This window comes from Mesitornis unicolor, unplaced genomic scaffold (genome assembly GCF_000695765.1).
Source record: "Mesitornis unicolor isolate BGI_N332 unplaced genomic scaffold, ASM69576v1 scaffold16106, whole genome shotgun sequence".
NCBI lineage: Eukaryota > Metazoa > Chordata > Aves > Mesitornithiformes > Mesitornithidae > Mesitornis > Mesitornis unicolor.
Genome location: NW_010193403.1, coordinates 78,861 through 98,280, shown reverse-complemented (window position 1 = coordinate 98,280; position 19,420 = coordinate 78,861). Strand labels below are relative to the sequence as shown.

The 19,420-nt window shown below is 41.0% G+C and overlaps 1 protein-coding gene across 1 annotated transcript in view; it reads left to right on the top strand.

Moving 5' to 3' along the window:
- Window positions 1-1,736: 1,736 nt before the first annotated feature.
- Window positions 1,737-19,420, top strand: part of CRMP1 (collapsin response mediator protein 1) — a gene marked incomplete at its 5' end in the record, with an annotated part of 33,398 nt that continues 15,714 nt past the window's right edge. Inside the window, 6 exons of the mRNA XM_010187446.1 lie at window positions 1,737-1,828; window positions 7,063-7,247; window positions 8,761-8,925; window positions 13,883-13,944; window positions 15,598-15,678; window positions 18,852-18,920. Of these exons, the coding sequence (XP_010185748.1) occupies window positions 1,737-1,828; window positions 7,063-7,247; window positions 8,761-8,925; window positions 13,883-13,944; window positions 15,598-15,678; window positions 18,852-18,920 (654 nt within the window). The remainder of the gene's footprint in view (window positions 1,829-7,062; window positions 7,248-8,760; window positions 8,926-13,882; window positions 13,945-15,597; window positions 15,679-18,851; window positions 18,921-19,420) is intronic.

Sequence of the window (19,420 nt, the reverse complement as noted above, 5' to 3'; positions counted from 1 at the left end):
AACATCTGAGGCAGGCCTTGGGGATGTACTTCGTTGTAGTTCTGGGCCTTGGTCTCCCCAGAGTCATCTTGCTGCTGCAGCACGTGGAGAAAACCCTCAGACCTTTTATGTACATACTCATTTGTCATGGCTGTATTTAAAACATATTTTCATTTTTCTTCCCCCCCTTAAAGTATCTGTTTCTCCCTTCTTGCTTTTCTAGAATTATATAAAGTGCTACAGAGTCTTTGAACGGGCAAAATGTTCAAATACAAGCTGAAAGTAAATATGCTACATGTAACTGAGAGGCCTAACTCTGACTCAGCACATTTTAATCATTAAATTTTTATGAGGTCTGTATTGTTGTCCTGGATTTATAGATGAAGAAATGTATCCAGTTGTTTAGTTGTTTTCTAAACTGAGAACTTGGGCCATGAATAGTTTATATGTGTGAGTCATCCTGTAACTAAACCGGGACTTGAGCCTGGAGTGAGGACTATAAAACATGGACAAAAGGAGATTCTGAGTTATTGTCTGGTAAGTCAAGGAAATAATTTACTATAAATGGCTTTTATAGATATATGAATGAGAAAAGAAGGTTCTGACTGGTTTAGAGTTTTCCAGCATTCACAGTCACTTGGCAGAGGTCTTTCCAAAAGCGTTATGTGCTGAGGTTACAGACATTCCCTGTCTCTGGGTAGGTGGTGGAGTGCTGATGTTTCCAGTGTGACTTCTTCAGTGAGGGAGTTCAAATAGCAGTTCTCAGGAATATGCAGTGGTAAGGCTTGCTTTTTGTAAAATGTATTTTTTGAGACTGAGTCTAACCATTTAAATAGAGAAAAATGGAAACAGATGTTTGCTGTGAACAGTGCCCCAGCAGACTTGATATTTGGACAGTTCTTCATGGGAAAAATGTTTGTTTTCTGGCACTTTAGAAATTACCAGGAGACAGTAGCTCTCTCTCCTGTTCATATGGTATTTCAGGTAGACTAAACTTTGAAGACTGCACTCCTGTCCTCATTCATGGAGTAAGATATGGTGTGGGCAGCCTCAGTACAGAGTGGCTCCAACTAAACAGCAGCCTTTGGCCTTCTGGAATCACAAATTAGGCAAGAATTCATTCTTCATGCCCACTAGAAACTAGTTTTTCTACTCTCGGTGTGTAACACAGTATGGAGGCCCAAGCTGTGGGCTGTGTCCCTTGGCCTCCCCAGTGGAATGGCCAAGTTGACCCTGCTGAGCTGACGTTGCTTAAAGCCACTTCTCTGAACAGGAATTTCTGCATTACAGAGCTCAGCAGCCTCTCCTGACCCTATCCCTTTCTGTTTCAAGCTCTGTTTCTCTTCATGATGGGGCAAGAGTCACAGGTGAGCTCAGATTGGCCATTCCAGTGTTGGGCAGTTTATTCTGCGGCCTTCTCTTCTCTTTTTGGCCTTTGTACAGTAAGGTGGTGGTAAAAAGGGGATGTAGCAGGATTTCAAATGTTTCCATGTGCAAAGTGTTCTGCTTTAAGGAAAAAAAGACTGTGATGACCATGAAGCCTCATTTTCCAAAAGTCAGAAATAAACACTCAATGAAACTATAGTTTTCCTCTCCATTGTCTATTTACCCACCTTAGTCTATGGCATAGACATTTTTATAGGGTAAGTGCATTGATATTAATGGCTTTCTATATAATATAAACCTATTTGGTATCATCAATATGTTATTATGTTTATTTATTTCAACAAACCCACATCTCTTCCTTTTTTTCCCCCCAGAGTGACCGACTACTCATTAAAGGTGGAAGAATTATCAATGATGACCACTCCTTCTATGCAGACATATACCTTGAAGATGGACTTATAAAGTTGGTTTTTTAAAATATTGAACTTCTTTTGCATGCCTGTTAGTACAGATTACTTTGATTTCTTGATGCTGACCTGAAATCTTGCAGGCAGCACCATGGTTACCTCTAGATGTGGGGCCACAGTAGAGGAGTGTTTAATTATGAAATTCTGCCATTTTATCTTTACTAAGTTTAGATAAATAGAAAATTTCTTCACTGAAGTGAAAGTTCAATCCTAGTTTCTTCCAAAATAGTCAAGGCAAGTAGGCTTTCTCAACACCAGAAGCAGTAATGGTAAGGACAATGGATATTTTTTGAGCTCATATATGACAAGGCTTATTACAGCTTTTTTGACCACACCCAATCAGGCCAAACGCAGCCATGCTCCAAAGGGCTGTATGGCGCAGAAATATGGCCTGTGTTACATGGTGCTGATGGGGGCTGACTCCTTCTCAGTCCCCTGTTAGTTAATGCTGCAGTGTAGCAAGTTCTGTTCCTCCAGCACTGCTATGCTTTGCTCATATGTCCCTTTTCTTGCTTAGCAAAGGTATATGATCTTAAATCTTCACACAATTAGAAAGAGAATCCTACTGATTTATCAGGATACAGAAACTGGGAAAGTATTCCTTAGGTGAGAGAATATTAAATGTCTGTTACTGATAGCCTGGAAAACAGTAACAGAGATGTCTATTCATGCAGCTCTACTGGTCCTACCCTGGCTTAGTGGAGATGAGGGCCTCTACTTTTGTGAAATTATGTAGTGTGTGTGCAAGCACTCTGATGTACACAAGGATCAAAGCCTTTTTCTTGACAGCTAAACATTTCCACTAGTGACTTAATAAGTTTGGTCTCTAGACGCTACAATTTAATACACGGAAGTATAATTATGATTATCTGGTAAATTTCCTACTTGTTTTCAGAGCTCCTTTTTGTGAGAATATACCATCAGATTAAAAGTCTGATTCATTATATATCTGTGGCTCCTTACATTATTCATAATTCAGGTTATTGTAACAGAAAAATATCTGAACACTTTTATCCATGGACTGTGCAGTTTTCTTTTTAATACTTCATTCTGTTTTTCCAGTTGTAGTGTTACTTGCACTGCAGTAGTGACAGAATATGCATATTGTTTTAAGTGGAAAAGGCACAAAATTTTGAATGCATATCTTTTTTTTTACTAGCAACAATGAATGAAGTTATGCTCTCTGATAGTTCGAATTTTTCTGTGCTTTTGTTTGCTCAGATGAAAATTTCCTAGTAACTCTCTTAAATATCAGAACTGATTTAACAACTAAGTGCATGAGATGCCGAGAGTCTGAAACTGCTGTGAATTTTTGGCCTTGATTCCAGAACTGCAGTTGTATTAGGTAGGCAGGTTAGCAATGCCAAGCTTTCTGGTGCCATGGATCCATACCTTCAGAAAGTATCTTAGCTGCCCAAGATAGCTAGGATTAATAATGAATAGACAGGCAAGATCTTAATTTTTTAAATGCCTTTATCTTTGCCCAAGGAGGTAAGTTTACTATCCAACTGGTTTCCTGGATTTAGTGACCCAAGATTTTTCTTTGTAAGCTGTGCAAGAAATCTTGCTCTGAAATAGTGGTTAATTTATGAGGGCAGCCTGGTGTAAGGTGGGCTTGGAACATAACTATGTTCAGATGATAAATTCTGTAGTCTAGGAAAGCGCTATATTTTCTGGGATTGGCCTCTTTTAGTTTTTCCATCTGGAACTGCCCATCGTTTCTAAATATTTAACATAGTTCTTAAAAGTTGCTCAAGATCCTTTGGAGCAGGACCTTGAATGTGAGACACTCGGGTTTCAGTTGATGCCCTAACTCTCTAGCTGCAAATCCTGCTGGTAATACAGGAGTCTTTCCACAGAATGGAGCAGGCACCAAACACTCAGCTCAGAATAGGGAGTAAGTGTTCAGGTTTTGCTGGGATATAGATGATCTGGGCTTATTTTCTTATTCTGCAGTGGAAGGTGATTAGAAAATAGAGGGTTGGGTTTCCTCTTGCTGACTAATGAAATGAAGTAAAGTCTTTCAAGGCTTATGACCCTGCAGATTGTCCTGCAGAGAGGAATGGAGGTATGACCTTGGATGTGTTTGAAGACTACCTATAGTTTGAAGGATGGTGGATGCTTTTTCCTACCTATTAATGCTCAGACTGACTCCCTGGGTACAAGGGAGCAGTAGTGCATACGGATTTTTCCTAGCTGAAACTTAAGCCATGCACACTCAGATGGCAGCTGAGAGGCAGTTCTCTGGTATCTAAATAGTAATTTAGATAGTTGGTAATTTAATTGCAATTGGCATATAAATAATGTATTTTGTGTACATCTATGCTGTCTGTGTTATCCACATGAGGAAATCCATGGAGCCTCTCTCTCTGTGCCAAGCAGCAGGTCATAGTCCGGTGCTTGCTGTCCTCTGCTCCATCCCTGCCAAGGCAAATGGTTGGGTCCCCCTGGACTGAAGGGGACAAGCAAGTGTGCAGAATGGGTGACTGGGGATGGGGTCTCCAGAGCTGGGCAGGTGATGAGCCAAGTCGGAGGGAGCCTCAGATGCCTAAAAGAGACCTGGGCTTGATAATGACAGTGATAACTCCATGGAGTCCTTGGCGAGGTTTTCCACTTTCTCAGGTTGACCTCATGGAGTTTTGAAGCCTGACATTTCCGTTGTGCTTTAATCAGCTCATGTATGACTGAATTTACCAGCTTGTTCAACTGAAGACTGCAGACAGCAGTAACTTTCTGTGAGTCTGGGTTTTCTAGTTGCTGGTGCATCAGAAAAGCAGCTCAATCATTTATACTGTGTCTAGGATACAGTTATCTGCACTATTGTATTTTTTCACCAACAAGTAACTGAACCCCATTCTTATTAACATACACTTAGCATTAATGAGTGAGGAATTCAGGAATCCTGTCCCATTCTCTCTTACTCTGTGTTCTAGTCAGTCAGAATAAAAGTAACCTTGAATACAAGTGAAGATCAACCTTCTCCCAGCCTTAAACTTGATACCAGGGCAAGAGCTGAGACAGGTTCCTGAGAGGTAATAGCATAGCATCAACCACAAAGGCTATTTGGTCCTATGTCACTTCAGCATGGATGGCTTCAGCCATTGCCAAATAAACTGTTAACTCAACTGTACACTGAAAATAATGAGCAATGAGTCATCAGAAAAGTTCTGTACGTACTTAGCAGTCTCTTAGTTCATTAGGATACATGTTCTCTTGAACAGGGAACTGGTAGATACTGCTGTGGAAGAAAATAAAAATAAATTGATTTAATATTTTTGTGTAGGCTTTCTTTAATATTTTTATTTTCAGAAATTGTAGTAGTCCTTGGAGTGCAATTCAACCTTAGATGTATTTAAAGGGGATTGGTCATAGTAAAGGGGTTTTTTTAACCTACTTCAGTTTTTTAGCCATTCAAACACTCTACACAGGTTGAGGATTGTTCTGATTAAAACCTTGGAAGTGGATTCAAGTAATGAAAATGAGTGTAACACCATTATTAACTGTGGGGCTACCTAACTCTGTGCAAGCTTTCAATACACTCATGTTGGAGTGCCTTATGGTCTGCCTTTGCGAGTCAGATTTTAACAGCAGAGAAACTTCTTGCAATTTGTTTGTGCAATTGGATGTGCTGGGCTGCTGCTGGCTTTTGCACATGTATCAGTTCCCTGTTTGTCATCATATCAGCAGCGACATGCACAGTTGTAAACAGGTTGTGACATGCTCCCAGTGCTGTATGTGTTGATGACTATTAGACACCAGACACAGAGTTGTACGGCTTCAAGCTGTGATATTATGAGCTCCCATGTATAAGGTGTTTTGGGTTTGATCAGTGCGGAATGGCTGAGACTCTGGTTGGGTGCTGGCAAGGACTTGGCTAACCAAATGTCTGCTTCCCTCCGGTCAAAACCCAGAGCACCGGGGGAGCCAAGCTGCTGGAGGTGACATTTTTGCATTGCATATGAAACAAACTCTTGACTTCTTGGAGCTATTTATTAACTCTGGTGGTTTGGCCAAATTCCAATGTGAATACTTATCCCGTTTTTTTGCACTGGTTTTAATTAATGGTTATAGTCATTTTAGGTTCTAGCATGTTGTGATTGGCTGTCAATCTGTTGCTGTGATTGGCTCCTTAGGTGGGAATTGCATTTTAATATGGGAGAAACAGATTCAGCAGCTCAGATGTCTGGGGTATTTTTTTAGCTGTGGATAAGTGTTATTTTATCCCAGACAAAAGGAAATTAAGACAAGGACTCTGTGTCTGTAGTATGAGATAAACTAAGTGAACTTGTTTTAGTTATACTACCTTATAGTGATCTCTAAGCCCAAGTATATTACAGTGTAACAGTGCAGACACATGGCTTCCACACAGACCCAGACCTTTTCCTGTCTGGCACCATGCAATGCAGACAATAAAAATGTAATGTGGCTTTAAAAGTTAAAGGTTAATTTACTCATAGCTGTGTCCCTGAACAGTGAAAGTATTTTGATTGTGTCTGGAGTTTGCCTGATATCAGCATGGCAGGCAGATTAATATTTTTAATAGTGGAAAAAAAAATACTCAGTTTTGAAGAGCTGAAGAGAAAAAGATGGCAACACTTTTCCACACAGTTATTTAGAGCATTTTGCTAAGTTTTAACTTTAAAAGGAGGATGAAGAATATGTGACACAGTAGATTAAGGTGTTTGGGTCTCTTAAAGATTTATTTCTTTATCTTATGATATTTAGATTTCTTTTTAAGGATAAATTTGCATTGCTTGGTTACAAAGTAATTACAACTCCTTTCTGATGTGCCTTGTGCTTTTGCCACATATTTACAATTCCAGCTTGCTGTCATGTTTGATCTTTGTTTTTCTGTTTTCATTTAAGAACTATATACAAAACCAGAATCCCTAAGAAAGCGTTAAGTCCACATATTTGTAATTGTTTAAAGATAGGAATCATATAAAATAATAGTATTTTTTAATGCTGGTGTGTTATGGTTTCTTTATTGGCCACTAGAGAATGCAAAGCAACCCCAGCTCACGGCCCAGCTGCGCGGGCTCAGGGATTCTTTGTTTTGCCAGAGCTGTGCAGGGTGGCCAGAGTGCATACCTGGGCTTGTCCTTTCCTTTGGGGTCCCAGTTCTTTCTGTATGGCCCCTAGGTTCCTTTCCCCTTCTTGCCTCAAATAGCTTCTGTCCGCTGTGTTTCTTTGTTGAAGTAAAAGAATATTGTCTTTCCTTGCTGCCTAGGCAAATAGGAGAGAATCTGATTGTTCCTGGAGGAGTCAAGACCATAGAGGCTAATGGGCGCATGGTTATTCCTGGGGGAATAGATGTCAACACTTACCTACAAAAGCCCTACCAGGGAATGACTGCTGTTGATGACTTCTATCAAGGCACAAAAGCAGCGCTAGCAGGGGGAACCACCATGATCAGTGAGTACTAGCAATACTAACTCCTCCCACCCCAGGCTGAAGCTTGTGTACCATGTGTGGATAGCTACAAGAGACTCCATACTGATTTTCTGAGATACTCTGTAATAAATCTTCAAACTTCTGGGCACCGTGTTGGAGATCCATTCATCATTGTCACCCAGGGTTGGCCTGAAAATGAACTTACCCTCAGAAAGAAACAGCATGGGGAATCGTCTCTTGGATTTTCCTCTGAAATACAGAACAAGCACTAAGGGATAATAGACCTACTTTGGTGATTTTTTAAAAAACAATGTAATTAGTGTTGTAAGTATATGGCACATAAAATCTTACAAAGATCCGCTATTCCCACCTAGTGATGTTTCATGGGCTTTGGAAATAACAAGATGTTTATTTATGAACTTACATTTGGCACCAGGAGTTGAGGAAGTCTTTACCAGAGATGTCCTGGAGGACATCTTTCTTGGTGGAAGGGACAAGTGTTTCTAGTTGTTAAAGACCATTCTTCAGTCTACCAGATGGCAGAACAAGATTTATCTCTTTCCTAATAGCAGTGGCTTGGCCCTTGCTTAGCCTTTGTGAGGCAACAGTTCAGGTGAAATAAATTGTCCTGGCTCCCTTTTGCAGAGGAGCTGCCCGAATTGGAATGTGGCTTTTTTTTTGGCTGTTACCTATGTTTAGCAGCAAGTATTAGCTGAAATGATCTCTGGCAATAAGCACAAAATGCACTACTGTTCATTACTTTTGTTAATACCTTTTTTATTGTATGTTCTTCTGTTGAGGCTTCCTGTGCAGTGTTAGGTTTGCAAATGCCGCTGATAAGCACATCTTGCTTTGTTTTTGAACTTACCTTTTCAGGGCTAGGTCAAAAGTAAGTGTATATGCATAAGTAGTCATGTCTTTATTTTATGTCAGTAAACATTGTGGCATCATCAGACGCAGAAAGCCTTGAGTCAGTGAAGATGCACAGTTGCAGCGCACTTGATCTGCCATATAGTGCAGCTGAGTGTTTGTGCCCTACATCTGTTCAGACCTTTGGCTGTGTTCCCAATTCTGGCTGCTGGGAAAGCATTTGACGTCTCCATTGATGTACTGATAGGGCTAAGTGGGCCAATTCAGCAACTGGGAGGCACTGATTAATAATGATGCTTACTGTGGAATACACAGAAATGGATACATCAGACAATAAATACAGGATAAAGTCCAGAACTTGTGGTCTATTACAAAACAGTAAAGGGAAAACCAAATGTTTCCTTAACTGTGAGATATTTGGCTATCCCACTGTAAGTCTATTGATGCTACACCGAGCAGGTTGTCAGACTCAGCTTTAGTATAGACTGTCCACAAAATCTGCTGTACCTGAGGCAGTGGGATCTGGCTAACATCCCAAAGTTATGGTCTGCACAAAAATTGCTTCCAAGGCCTCTGTTTTGGCCAAGATGCTGGAAGGCTACAGGCACTAAGGAAACCCAAACAGTGTGCAGTCTGGATGACAGACATGCAATCTCTTTTCCAGTTGACCATGTGCTTCCAGAGCCTGGATCAAGTTTATTGACCTCCTTTGAGAAGTGGCATGAGGCAGCTGACACCAAATCCTGTTGTGATTACTCTCTCCATGTGGATATCACCAGCTGGTATGATGGGATACGAGAAGAGCTGGAAGTACTGGTGCAAGACAAAGGTTAGTGAGTGAAAATTAGTCATCATTTTTAAATTATTATTATTATTAAAATATCATATGGAGGTGAATCTTTGAACTATTTTAATGAATGCATCATCCAGAACAGAAATGCACAGATGCTGGTTATGCTGCCCAAGGTTCTGCACTACCTTGAACTTGTATTCACTTGCTGCTGTGTAAAATGGCCCTAAAAGATTGTGCATTAGTGCTAGTCAGCAGCAAGGCCAATGGAGGGAGTAGGCTTACCCCAGTAAAGGTATGGAAAATTAGGATGTGTGTGTTGTTGGATACAAATACATCATCTTATGCTTGCCTGTACTTACGGAAATAGGCTCAGACATTGCATAGTTAAGTTTCATTTTAAGATAAAACTCAGCGATCAGCATTTAGGGTAATCAGCTCAGTCACCTTAGATTCTCTATTTTATGAACAGAGAAAATGAGACATTTAAAGGTAGCAGTTCAGATTTTAACCAGACTGGAATCTGCCCATTTAGCTGCCTCAGATAAAGCCCAAATATGACGGACACATGTCTGAGAAACTGGCATCAAAGGCTGGATCTCATTTCTCAGCAATGGCTTGAGATAATTTACTTGAGGAGGCTAGATTTTTTTTGTAAAACATTCCTATATTTTTAAAATAGGTTTAAGTTATTAGAAAAAAAGAGAGATGCTAAAGTTAGGTACCTAATATTGAAAAAATGTACTAATTTTCTCAAGTGCTTGGTCTCTAGTGGCTTTCCCTGAAGTTACTAGAAGATGCTTTGTCTCAGGACTTAGAAAAACCAGGTCACTTAAATAGGAATCTATTTAAGACACTTATGTGCTTGATTCAGTTCAATTAACAGGCCTACTATCACGTGATATGCTATAGGTTACCCTACCTGGACTCCAGCTACCACTTCAGAATAGCACAGATAAAACCCATCATAAATCCTTTTCCATACACGCCAGCTCAGTGTAGCAATCTCATATATGGAAAGCATCTTGGTGGCACTAGATACTTGTGTGTGGGTAATTGAGTCTGGCCTTCAGAAATTCCTAGTTTAGATCTAATTCCTTAAAATAATCCTAATAATAATAATAATAATAATAATACTCTTAATAGCATGGATTTTCTTTCCAGAAATGTATTTTTCAAATGTTTTTCACTTGATTGAAAATGTATGGATACTGATTAGGAAATATTTTCTGAAATGGTATTTAGTTACTATGGGTAAATCAGAATGGCCCCTGTGTTGGGAAGTTTAAGTAATATACGTATGCAGCATTCTTTTTAAGATGTAGTGCTAGCAAGGGCTTAGATTTGAAATATTTTCTTTATAGAGAGATGTACTGTCAAAATGAAAAAAACAAAGCAAAACCCAGTTTTTGAGTGAGCAATTATTTGCTCACTATGAGATACTATGGAGGTGCAGTCACCCAGGGGATTTTATCCTGTATCGCAGTATGCTAGCAGTACACGTGCTGTATAAGCAGATTTTAGGCAAAAAAATCCTTCAGTCAGGAAGATTACACATAATTTAAATAAACTGCAGCTGGTCTTATATAGGTCTTTGTAATGTAGGTGATTTTTACAAGGTGATGACATCTGTCAACACTCATAGTGCCAAATCTGTGCTGTTTCCCTGCTATCAGTGTTAACATGGATATGCTGCTGTGCATTAGCTGTCTGTACTCTCAGACAAGTACACTGTGCCTTGTTTCAAAGGTTAGATACTATTTTCCAGAGCTCCCAGTTCACAGATGGCTCAGCACTCCCAAATTTGCCTAAGGGCTTACATTAAAAGCCTGATGCAGACAGGTTAATAGTTTTCTCCAACTACTGAAATGTGGGTTCTCAATATAAATCTGACCTGCCTTTCATTCTTCAGGGGAAGCAGGAATCTATTCACTGAGTCCTGAACAGGGATGTATGATGGGGCCCTTGGTGGCCTCGGTGGTGGTGATAGCATTAGGAGGTCACCTTTGTTCTCATGGATGCTGCAGTATGTCTCAAGCAGTCAATGTGAATTACTCTCATGTTAGGAGAGACAAGGTAAGGGCGAATATGAAAGCACAAGCACAATAGGAAATATTTCAGTGTGGCAAGGGCTTTCAAATAATGGAAAATAACTGCTGATAATTGGAAACATTTGAGCCAGCTGGTGCAAATAGACTTGATGTCAATGGAGTGACACTGGTTTTCATCAGCCGGGAATCTGGATTGAATTTGTTCTCAGCTGATTGTCTGGTGGGTGAGTTAGCCAAGTAACAGGGCTCGGTTAATCATGTTTCAATGCTGCATGTGCCTAATACAATCTTGACATGAATAATAGAGGAGCTCACAGAGCTGCTGTTGAGGTGCCCTGTCATAAGGTATAATTGAGTAATTTATCAGTTTTAAATCAATACAAAGCTAATTTAAGGAGACACAGGCTTTGGAAGGACCTGGAGATTTTATAGAACCAAATGTTGATTATAATGACTCAGGCTTGTAGCATTTCAGCAGCTAATTTGGGACTGAGCTTCTCCAGTATATGCAAAACAACAACAGCCTGAAGTGTGTTAATAGATGCCTCATGTGTTCCTTTAACTACTGCATTTTGACACTGTTCAAAAAAACCTGTATCACTGTCTGAAATTTGAGAGAATCCTGTTAAGTACTGGTGCAAAAGCAAGGAGGACATCTTGGATATGTAAACTGGTGTTATTTATTTATATCTTGACGTTTCATGAAGGTACACTCTTTGCAAGATGGTCCAAACCAGCTCTCCTGTAGGCTGTAAAGGCAGCCCGTGAGATGCCTTTCCACTTCATGTGTATCTGATGTGGTAGCTGAGAGCGTGGATGTGCATTTAGATGGGAGAACTCTGCTTGTGTGCTGTAGGAGCTGTCAGTAAGGGACAGGCTCAAGAGCTCACAGCAGGATCCCTTCTACTCTCACTGACTTCAGAGGTAATATTAACACAAGTTAACAACACGCTGTCATTTTACCAAGGTCAGAAAAAGACCCAAGAAGATACAAAGGCAATAAAAGAAAAAGGAAGAGAATATATATTACTTGCATCAATGTATGTCTTCCAACCACAGTACCCAGAGAAGGCAGCCCTATCTCCTGTGGAACTGTGATTAAATGATTTACCTGCCTTTGACTAGATCCCAGTGGATAAGGGAAGGCAATGGGTAACCCACGTCATTGCTAACAGTGAGATATGTACGAGAGCATTCAGTCCTGTGCCATCACTGAGGCCAGTTGACATGGCTTGGGTCAGCCTTGACCCATCTCTCATTGCTTCACGTGTGCATGGTCAGCCATGCAGAAAGGTGGCTCCCAGCTGACATCTGAGACACTGGGTGGGTTTGTGAGGAGAAAACAGAGCTTTCATCCACAGGAGGTTGGGCAGATGTGCTGGATGCAGTCAGAGGTGAGATGGGGCTGCGGGCATGAGGCTGTGAGCGTTGGACCCAGGGAAGACATAGTCAGGCTTAAAGGTTTTAAAGCAGGAACATACTGAGTGCTTTCAAAATCTGTAATGAGGAATAGACTGAGGGATTACAGTTAGGAAAGGCCACGTGTGTTTTCTGGGAACTTGAGAAATAGGAAGAGAGGACAGGCTGACAGGCTCCATGGTCCAGGCTCAGCATGGGAGTCAGCAAGGAGGGGCTGGCTCCTGCTTTGTATTTCTCCCTGAGCTGCCTGGACTTAGCAGGAAGACATAATACCAGGGATCATTTCAAGGTTTTATCCTGTGTGTATCCTGGGGTATTTTAGTCTTGCAACTGTGAATAAACAAATTCTCTGTGTGCATGTGAATAGCTGTATTTTCTGCCTGAGGATATACTTGCTCATTCTAGACTCATGAAGGAGTTATATCTTCAGCAGAGTGCCTTACTCTGTTTGCGTAGACAATGTGAGTAACATGTACAGATCTCTTCTCTTTTTCCTCTTGCCCCAGGAAACACAATTTTCATGACATCTATTTTGAAATGCAGCATATGTGGCTTAGATGACTTAGAATTTACTTTGCTTTTAAGCTAGAAAACTCTGAGATCAGTCCCTGTACCTAACTGGGGGTGTCGTCAGTAGACTAAAGAGTAAGGCAAATTTATAAACTGAGATGAATTCATACCTACAGAAGATCTGAACAGAAGTTTGGAAATCCTGTTCCCTTAGAATACAAAGCTGTGCAATCCTTCTCAGCAAATATTTGAAATAAATAGCAAAACCTGTAGTGCTTTGAATACAGCTGGTTCTTGGCCACCAACGCTCAACACTAGCATTTCTGACTGATTTCTAAAATTTGGAGCTGTCATCTTTCATGGTTTTGTATGACTGCCGACATTAATCCTTCCATCTTTAGAAGGTGAGAGATGTGGTGAACTGCCCTTGTAACTGGTTTCAGACTTTGCTTCCACTCCTTTCCAGTGTCTGCCATCAGCTAAGCTGGGTGCTTTGGCCAGTAAGGTCAAGAAAAAAAAAGTTTCTATGCAAATTCGGATGCACAGTTCCTACAGCTTCTCAGCATTTTGGGGAAACTTAACTGGAAGTTGATCTATTAAAAAGCACAGTTTCAGGTCAAGCTGAAAAGTTTTCCTGATTAGCTAAATAAAGCTAAAAAGCAAACCCAGTGATTCACAGAACCTTACACAAGTTTTTTCAAACTTCATGAACTTTACAAGCTTACTTTAGCCACTATCGCTTTTCTGTGTTTTGGCTACAAGTGGTCTTGTTTTCTGGTGGTGGCTGGGTTGCTCCAGGGCTGAACACAGGCAATGCACAGAGTCCAACGAATTCCGCCAGACACGAGGGGATTCAGGCTGTAGTGCAGCTGTGGAGCCGTGCTTTGTTTCTGGCAGTATCTGGTGAAAAGCCTAGTCCAGACATATTCTATGGCTTATTTTGCCTGCAGTTTAGTTCAAACACAATTTAAGAATCCACTTACATAGCAACACCTTTGAATTTTGTCTTGGAACAGGTGTGAACTCTTTTCAAGTCTACATGGCCTACAAAGATCTCTACCAAATGTCTGACAGCCAGGTAATGCTCTGAATGCTTTTCATTTCTGTGATCTGTCCTCTCTTCTATGATCTCCCAACACTTGAGGAGTTGCTCAGGTTGAATCCTGGAGAAATGTTCCCACTGACCTGAGTGGCATTGGGGATAATGTGCAGTGGGGAAGTTCTCTCTGCAGGGTCAGTGTTGAGCAATGTTGAACATCTGGATAGGTTCCTTTAAGTGTGTGACATTCATTTTCTGCAAAGATTTTCTGGTGTCTCCCAACATGGCAGCCACTCAGCTCTGCTCAAGATTTTGCTGTGCACTTGATTTTGCTGTTACCTTTCAAGAACTCTAGGTCAGAGAGGGAAGAAAAGATGAAGCACTCGAGGCAGTGGCAGCTTTGAGATTTTGAATTTCTCAGTTGCTGCAAACAGCTAAACATAGTTGCCTTTTGGGGGAGGTGGCCTTTTCTCTCCAGGGCTGGAGATAACAATGAGTGTGTTTGTCCAGAGCTCATTACAGATTCCCGGCTCTTCAGCTTTCCCATTCATAAGTATCAGGTCATTGTAAATGGACAGTGGCATCTGTTAGTAATAATAATGTTTACTTATTCGGTTGAGAAAATGTTTCTTTCCTACTTCTCCTCAGAGCTATAGCTCTTGATCTCTTAAATAACTGTTATTACACCTCCAATCCATGTGGTTTTAATTGGAATTTTAGACATAATAATATATAAATATTCTCTGAGAGGCAGCGCCTGTTAAATTCCACTCCCTGCTGGAACTGCCAAGAGAAACACATCAAAATGTTTAATATGTGGCTAGACTAATGCCTGTTCCCCTATTTAAATGCTGATGTTGAGGCTGTGTATTCCGACCCATTCAATGCTATGTGAAGTGCCCTAGTGCAAAAGTGGACACTGGAAAAACCGTGTCTTCAGTATTTGATCTGTGTTTGGACACTGGGCTCCCATGCTGCTGAAGTCTGGTTTGAACAGGGAACACATTAGTTGAATACCTTTTGGAAAGGGAACTGAATTTCAGTAGATATGTTCTCAGAAATTCTCAGTAAAAGCAATAGGATCAACTATTTCACTTCTGTATGGATGGATTTTGAAATATAGAAAGCAATGGAAAACAGAAATGTTCTAGAGAAAACATCACAACTTCTAATTGCAGAATTAAAGATGTTGGTGAAAGCTCGACCCTATCTGCTCTTAGAAGATGGTGCAAAATGCCTGCACTTCAGAAAAGAGGTGGTTTAGCAGTACTAAAAGCGTCTGTAGTCCATGGGAATATTTCCATCTTACATTTGCTAAAACTATGGAAAAGAGACTACCCGCCAAACTTAGGCCTGAGTGAGAGGGCGTGAAGAGGAAGCCCTGCAGTACAAGGAGCTGAGGCAGGCGCTGTGTCTGAAAGGAACATAACCTCGCTCAGGACCGTGGACCCTGTCCTTGTGCAGAAGGGCAGAGGCTCATCCTGGGCCTGACTGTGTAAGAGCTGGGTCAGTCAGCACCAGGCAGTGAAGCTCTGACTCCCTGTAGAAAGCAGAGAGTGGAAAAGGGAAATAATTTGCTATTTGCCTATTACCAGCATAGAAGGACCAAAATGGAGGTTAACAGGGAAGCCTGTGTGTTAAGTCATGTGTTTTCCTTATTCAACAGTGTTTCCTTCTTTGTACTACCTGCAGCTTTATGAAGCCTTTACCTTTCTAAAAAGCCTTGGGGCTGTTATCCTGGTCCATGCTGAAAACGGAGACTTGATAGCTCAGGTGAGTGAATTGCCATTTTTGCTTCACTTTGTGAGAAGATAGACACAAAAGAGGAGAAGTAAAACTCTCCAGTCAGAGTATGGGCAGCAAAAAAGGAACTACCTGGTAAGTGCCTTAATTGGCTGTGATGTCCTGCACACTGCTGGTATAACCTCCGGGATGAGAGTGTGGAGGCCCTTTTGCGTGTTTTGGCAGAGGTTCTGTGAGGTAGAGCAATACAGACAGCTCCTTGCCTTGGCACCAGATGAGGACTGGGTGAATCCTGCAGAGACAAGTGAAGCAGAACAATGTAAAGCCTTGCTCAGAGATTCTGGGGATAAAAAGGTAGAGCTTAGAAGCTTTATGCTAATGTGTCTTGCTGCAGCTATCACCATAAGCAGCATAGTGAATTTGGAGTGGATGGTAAAGCTCTCAGGACTTTTTATTTTTGAGAATATTCTTATAGATCTCTGAAGTTTGAGAATTTGCTTGTCAGAATCAGGAAACTGGGCTCAAATTTGGTATGTTCCATTAAAATGTTCCGGATCTCCAATGCACTCTTTGCAGGTCAGGTCCCCTGTGTAGGACCTGACCTCACACCAGAGTGTGCTGTAGCTCTGATCCGTGCCGCAGCACATCGAAAGAGCTATCCCAAGGACAACAGTCGATAGTAAACGGGTCACTGGTCTTTCAGAGGCCAGCATTCCCCTATAAAACAGAATGGGCAGGTTTGAGTGGGTGTTGTTATGACTCTGTGCATCTGTGGGAGATGAATCTTTTAAGACTGTTGCAGAGATGTCTCCTTCCTCTCTGATGCCTTGTACGTGCATAGAGCCCCTCTGCGGTCTGAGGCTCTGAGTGAGCTGATTGATTTATCTACTAAGCTCTTTATCTGCTGGTTTATCCACTAAGGACTAGGCCGCAGAGCTGACAGAGAAATTACAATAGCTGAAAACAAGTTGTCTTTGAGATCTGGAGTAGGGAAGCCACCTTGTCTCATGGTTAAGGGAGAACCTCAAATGAACATGTAGTGGTTGGGCACTGTATAAGGGCTCCTGCCCACATGTTTGGGTTGTTCTGTTTGTTTTTCTTTCAATGGGATTCTGTCTTTTATCTGCTTGGTAGGAATTTGACCCCTTTAAGAGCCTTCTTTCCCTTTTCCCTTCGAGTTTGTCCAAAATAACCGGTGGGCTCAAAAGTTACTAGTGAGGAGTCAACAGGCGCATACAGTACAGTTGCGTCCTTCCTCCACTAAAACCAGGTGGAAACCATCATTTTGATTCAAGAGGGAAAAAAATCTCTTCCCATTAAGTTTAGTATAATTATATTTTGTATATGTATATACATAAAACGATATATAGAAATATTTACAAAAATACCTAATTTATGGGTTTAATACAACATCAAATATCCAGTGGAATGAAAATTAATAATAAGAAATGTAGTAAATCATTGGAATGGCAAAATGAAACAAATCAAATGGCACTCGTGATGTTTCGATATGTTTCCCGTTAAAATCAAGGTGCATTCATGGAATTGCGTTTCTGATAGAAATCTGTGTCAGTTACATTTTTCTTTGATCAGCTTTAATATGCAGCCATGTAATATAAGCATATTTATTAGAAAAAGAAGAAGTGGTGAAGAAATGTAAATTACATTATACCTTAACGTATTTCTTCACCATTGCCATGTCTCATAAAATCAGTCTTTCCTTATGCTTTTATTTAGAAGGATTATTTGGATAGTGAAAAGAAAGCTGCCTGCGGGGGGTGTTTTACAGGCCTATCTTGTGTGAAAATCCAAATTTGATCTTATCAAACAAATATTCTATCTTATTAGCACTATCAAATCCTCTTACAGTGAGTAATTTTGTCATATGATCTGATTTTATGACTTCCTTCAAGATGTGAACATATCCAACTTTATGTTCCATTCCTTAGCATCTTGCTGCTTTTTGTATTATACGGTTGCAACTTCAGCTTTTGTTGTGATTTAATTATATGAAGTCTTTAACTGGCACTGTTCAGAGCTATTGCATTAATGATTTAGAACAGCTGTTTTTAAGAATATCTATGAAACATTATGATTTTCTAACCAAAATAACATTGACAGTGTCAGATTAATTCATTCCTATTAATGTCTCTTCAGCCTTGATTGATTGCAGCAAAGCCAAAGTATATGCGAATATAAACTTGCTAAGGTTTTGCTGGAGTATGTTGGTAATGTGTGAGCTTTTCACCCTCAGGAACCTGGGATCAAATATTTATTAGATGACACAGTGTAGTATGTTCGGTAACTTCATCCTGCTCTCCAGGGGACATTTGTCTGTATCGCAGAGTCATTACATTTGTTGGACTCGGCTCATTAGAGACCTGCAGGCAGGGCAGGCCGGGGTCGGAGGCACATCGACAGCTCTGGTCCCACTTCTGCTCTGCTGCCAGACCTGGACCAACCTCAGGTCAGAAGTTGTTGACCACCATTTCCTACAAAAAGGGAAATTTATTCCAATATCACTGCTTGACCTTAAAGTAAAAGAGAGGTGAAGCTTTTAATCTAGTTTTAAAAATTGATCTCACTGCAGTGAAGCTGCAGATGCCTTCACAACTGGAGGGCACTGTTTTGTTTTTGTGAAAACATAATTTTAGTGATTCACTCTGTGGAAAAAAGTGTTACAGAAAACTGGATGCCAAAGGGAAGATTTTATTTGATGAAATGTCAGCAATACTAAAAGTTTAAGGAAGATAACGGTGCTTTATGGATTGCAGTCAGAGAGAAATTTGTGCGAATAAAGAAGGAATTGCGGACTGGAAATACCCATAATTACTGTTTAGTATAATGATTGAAATCAGTTCCCTGGGTTTGTGTCTTGATGTTGAATAAGATTTTCTGGAGGGTAGAGGAGATTTCCAGTGGTGCAGCCCAATGGCTCAAGGTGCAAATACTCTCTAACGCACTGCAGCGACAAGTCTTCCCCTGAAATCGGTGCTGGCTGTGCGGAGCAGACGCTGGGGTGGCATGGGACCAGTTTAGAGCCAGTGTTTTCAGTCCTTCTCCCCCAGCAGCAGGCTTTTGCAGCTGCATTTACACAGACAAAAAGGAGGCAGATGACAAGATGGCTGTTAATCTGCCAGAGGGTGCCTGGTGCAAGGGGCTCATTCTGGAGCGGCTGTCAGCATTTATCTCCTATGTTGCAGGAACAAAAGCGTATCCTGGAGATGGGAATCACTGGACCCGAGGGACATGCCCTGAGCAGGCCTGAGGAGGTAAGGGACTTTGCTCATTTTGTCATTTGTGGAAATATTTTGTTGAGCATGTCGTATCCAAGCTTGGCTTCTGTGTGTGCAGATGATAGGCGGATGCGTGGGGGAAGGCAACAGTCTGCTTCTCCCACAGCCTCTTCCAGTATTATTAAAAGCCTTGAAAAGTCCAAGTCCCCTTCAGCCTGTTTGTTTGCCTGAAATAGCCTTTTGTTGCTGCAGCAGGTCTGTTCCCTCCATCCGGGGATGAGCGTGTCCTTGTACACTCAGGAGTCACAGCTCTTGATGCCCTAGACATGGGTTTGCATGTATTTTTTGAGTGTGACCCTTGTGATTTAATTCCTGACGGCAAAAAAATGGGCTTATCAGGGTAAAAATTAGCAGTGCAGCTTGTGGGTTAGGCTTTGGAGTAAATGCATTCATTAAAAGCCTTTGATGCATGTGTACATACATACCATGCATATGCATACGCCCACCAATAAATCTACATTTATGCTGACAGATAC